At 43.2% G+C, this 3,917-nt stretch overlaps 1 protein-coding gene across 2 annotated transcripts; it reads left to right on the top strand.

Moving 5' to 3' along the window:
* The first annotated feature begins 296 nt into the window (after positions 1-296).
* On the top strand, positions 297-3,447 carry LOC149833212 (elongation factor 1-alpha-like). Of its 2 annotated transcripts, none has more exons than XM_090014988.1 (3): positions 297-362; positions 1,667-2,140; positions 2,218-3,447. In XM_090014988.1, the coding sequence occupies exons 2-3, from the start codon at positions 1,679-1,681 to the stop codon at positions 3,097-3,099; spliced, it is 1,344 nt and encodes a 447-aa protein (XP_089871114.1). In that variant the 5' UTR covers positions 297-362; positions 1,667-1,678; the 3' UTR covers positions 3,100-3,447. The 2 variants fall into 2 exon arrangements, with proteins under 2 accessions (XP_089871114.1, XP_089871113.1); XM_090014987.1 differs by having other exon boundaries at positions 1,651-2,140.
* Positions 3,448-3,917: the final 470 nt, after the last annotated feature.

Genomic DNA, 3,917 nt, shown 5'->3' with positions numbered 1-3,917 from the left:
AGTCAAGGTTGATGCAAATATTTTATTTGCTTAAATAAGATGACCTTTTAAAAAATAAAAAATATATAAAAAAGACCATAAAAACGAAAAAAGGAAAAAGAAAAATCCTAAACCCTAACCTTCTCTTTGCTTTTCCCTTCTTTAATCGTGGAGGTAATTCTCAACCGTCCGATCTGGATCGGTTCTCGGATCAGAAACCGTCGATCTCGTCCAAGGGCATCGGCATCCAACGGCGAAGGGAAAAACCCTGATCACTCACTCCCCTATAAAAGGGCCCTTTCGGGAGGCCTTGATACTTTTTTCCGTCGCTTTGTCATTCTTTCCGCAGGCGGGTCGATCGCTTGAGCTTTGCTTCTCGTAAGGTCGATTTCTAGTCTCTCCCTTCTTCCCCTATCTTCGTTTCTCTCTTTTGTTGATTAGTTAGTGTATCTGTGTAGGCTGTAAAATTTCGTGGTTTTCTGTTTGTTCTGATCTATTGATTGTGTTTTTTCTCTATCTGTCGTTCTGATATTCAAGCATGTGGATTGTGGTGATGGGTCGTTGATCGTTTGATTTCTTGTAGTTTCTGCGATTTAAAAAGCATCAGTCGTTTTTCCTTTTCTCATTTTTTACTCGTTGAAGGTAGAACTGATTAATAGAAGTCTGTTTGTGTTTGATTTTTTTTTTTGTGGATTATGAATCACGGGTTTTTTTCTTGTCATTTGATTTCTTTTGTCCTTGGCTTAGTTTTCGTATGGTTTTGTATCCTTTACTTGTCTTCCAGATGGGTGATTTAGCAGAGTAATGATTTATTTTCCTTTCGTTCATGTTTTTTTGACCGGATGTGCTCTTCCGAGAGTTTCATTTTTACTTTCTGGAGTTAATCTGGCTATGGAAAACCATGCACTTGTTTTGAGTCGGTTCTGTACATGGGTAGTGAGCCAGTAAAGATCATTTTTTTGGATTTACATTTATTTTTGATCGGATCTTCTCTTCTGGGAGATTTCGTGGTACTTCCTGGTGATAAAATGGCTAAGGCAATCCATTGGGATCGGTCTCATCTCCTTGTCTCCGTGATTTTTGAAATATTCTCCTAACATGCTTTTGAATGCGATGATGCCCTGGATTGGATTTTCATCTTCTATATGAAAAAAGAGAATTTGGTTTGAAAATGATGCATTTGGTCAGTCTCCCAGATTCCGCTGTCTTCACAGTGGTTAACCATTTGTAGTTGTTAGACCATATTATGATTAAGCCTTTGGATCCAAATTTTTTTTCGCTCGTTTTTCAAATGTTGTCATTTTTAGACGTCTTGGCTGCCACTTCGGTTTACCTAATTAACCCTTGTTTTCATTAGTGATGTTACCACGCTGGTTCCTCTTTCCCTATGATTGTTTTTATTGCAGTATTTTTTTTTTAATTTTGATGATTGGATTTTCTACATATCTTTGGAACTAATTTTATGTTGGCTCTTGTCATGGGTTCATTCTTTAATTTGTTTGCTTGCCATATTGTAGTATGCGTTATTGTTGGTTCACTAGGTGATTGTTATTTTTGTCATGTTGATTCGTCTTTTGTAGTACGTGTTCTTCCTCAGACTGTGATAAGGGGTCTCAGTTTTATATTTGAGTTTATTGCTATTTATTATAAAAAATATTCTATTTGATGCAGCTTTTAGCTTTTCCAGTGACTGTCCACAATGGGTAAGGAGAAGGTTCACATCAACATTGTCGTCATTGGTCATGTCGACTCTGGCAAGTCGACGACCACCGGACACCTTATCTACAAGCTTGGAGGGATCGACAAGCGTGTGATTGAAAGGTTTGAGAAGGAAGCAGCTGAGATGAACAAGAGGTCATTCAAGTACGCTTGGGTGCTGGACAAGCTCAAGGCTGAGCGTGAGCGTGGTATCACCATTGACATTGCTCTCTGGAAGTTCGAGACCACCAAGTACTACTGCACGGTCATTGATGCTCCTGGACACCGTGATTTCATCAAGAACATGATCACGGGTACGTCTCAGGCTGACTGTGCAGTGCTCATCATCGACTCGACCACTGGTGGTTTCGAAGCTGGTATCTCCAAGGATGGTCAGACTCGCGAGCACGCATTGCTTGCCTTCACCCTGGGAGTGAGGCAGATGATCTGCTGCTGTAACAAGGTATCCTCATCGTTATTGTTGACATGAAATCAAGATCTTAAGATAAATATGCTTACATTCTGATGAATAATGTGCAGATGGACGCTACAACCCCCAAGTACTCCAAGGCAAGGTACGATGAAATCGTCAAGGAAGTGTCATCCTACCTGAAGAAGGTTGGGTACAACCCTGACAAGATCCCCTTCGTCCCCATCTCTGGTTTTGAGGGTGACAACATGATTGAGAGGTCCACCAACCTGGACTGGTACAAGGGTCCAACCCTTCTTGATGCTCTTGATATGATCAGTGAGCCCAAGCGTCCATCGGACAAGCCCCTTCGTCTGCCCCTCCAGGACGTTTACAAGATTGGTGGTATTGGAACCGTCCCTGTTGGTCGTGTGGAGACTGGTGTCCTGAAGCCGGGCATGGTTGTCACCTTTGGTCCCACTGGATTGACCACTGAAGTTAAGTCAGTTGAGATGCACCATGAAGCACTCCAGGAGGCCCACCCCGGTGACAACGTTGGCTTCAACGTCAAGAACGTTGCAGTCAAGGATCTCAAGCGTGGTTTCGTTGCATCCAACTCTAAGGATGATCCTGCCAGGGAGGCTGCCAACTTCACCTCTCAGGTTATTATCATGAACCATCCCGGCCAGATTGGAAATGGCTATGCGCCGGTGCTGGACTGCCACACCTCCCACATTGCTGTCAAGTTTGCTGAGATCCTCACCAAGATTGACCGTCGCTCTGGCAAGGAGCTTGAGAAGGAGCCCAAGTTCCTCAAGAATGGTGATTCGGGAATGGTTAAGATGGTTCCCACCAAGCCCATGGTGGTCGAGACCTTCTCCGAGTACCCACCACTCGGTCGTTTTGCTGTCCGTGACATGCGACAGACTGTTGCTGTTGGTGTGATCAAGAGCGTTGAGAAGAAGGATCCATCTGGGGCCAAGGTCACCAAGTCTGCAGCCAAGAAGAAGTGAATCGTGCGGCTGCTTCCGGCAAGTTACGGCTTTCTGGTGTCGAGTCTCTGTCGTCTGGGTTTCAGTAGGGTGGTGTTGGTCAGTGTCATCGTGGTAGCGAGTCGGATGCAACAGAACTGGGTGCTCGATCGACGGTGGCATCGCCGTCGAGGTCTTCACCCCTCTTGTTGTGTCGATTGGTTGGAGTTTTAGTTTTTCTTGTTGTGCATTCCATTGCATATTGTTTTAATTAGTGTTGGAGAGTTTTTTGGGATGAGTTGCCGGAAGTTCTAGGGTTTTAGGTTTAAGAGTCAGAAGAATAAAGCCGATACTTTTTTAACTCGATTCAGAAATATGCTATATTTATTGTTAAGATGCTTATGTTGATTTTTATGCATTAGTCGTCGTTTGGGGCATTTGATGATTTTGTGCACAGCGGGTATTGTGTCCGGGGGATTAGCGGCCAATCTCTGCTTGTTTTGTGGTTGATTTATGACACGATGAACCCTATGGTTTGAAATAACACTTTGTGGGATTCCGCTGTTGGTTTAGGGCTCGTTTGCATGTCACGGATGAGGAAAGCCGCGACACCTTTTTATCTTTTTTCCTCTTGCGGAAACAAAATCCAACACACACACACCCCACCCAGGTAACTTTCCCTTGGAAAGGGAAGGGTGTTGTGTGTTCTTCCTAAAACACAAATTCGTGTGTTTTGGTGTGTGGGAGGAATATCTTGGGACCCATAATAATTCATATGCCAATGTTGCCTATCATGACTTTATAATAAAATAACATATAAAAAAATATATGCTTTTGGCCAAAATATCCTTCTGTAAGAT

Source organism: Nuphar pumila, chromosome 7 (assembly GCF_984573655.1).
Source record: "Nuphar pumila chromosome 7, dmNupPumi1.hap1.1, whole genome shotgun sequence".
Lineage (NCBI taxonomy): Eukaryota > Viridiplantae > Streptophyta > Magnoliopsida > Nymphaeales > Nymphaeaceae > Nuphar > Nuphar pumila.
The sequence above is the reverse complement of the archived record's forward strand: the minus strand, read 5'-3'. Positions and strand labels throughout refer to the sequence as shown.

Bases quoted from the DNA above. Each gene is read 5' to 3' on its own strand.
- LOC149833212 (XM_090014988.1), top strand. From the start codon at position 1,679: ATGGGTAAGGAGAAGGTTCACATCAACATTGTCGTCATTGGTCATGTC. The intron at 2,141-2,217 runs GTATCCTCATCG...AATAATGTGCAG, and splicing joins TGATCTGCTGCTGTAACAAG to ATGGACGCTACAACCCCCAA.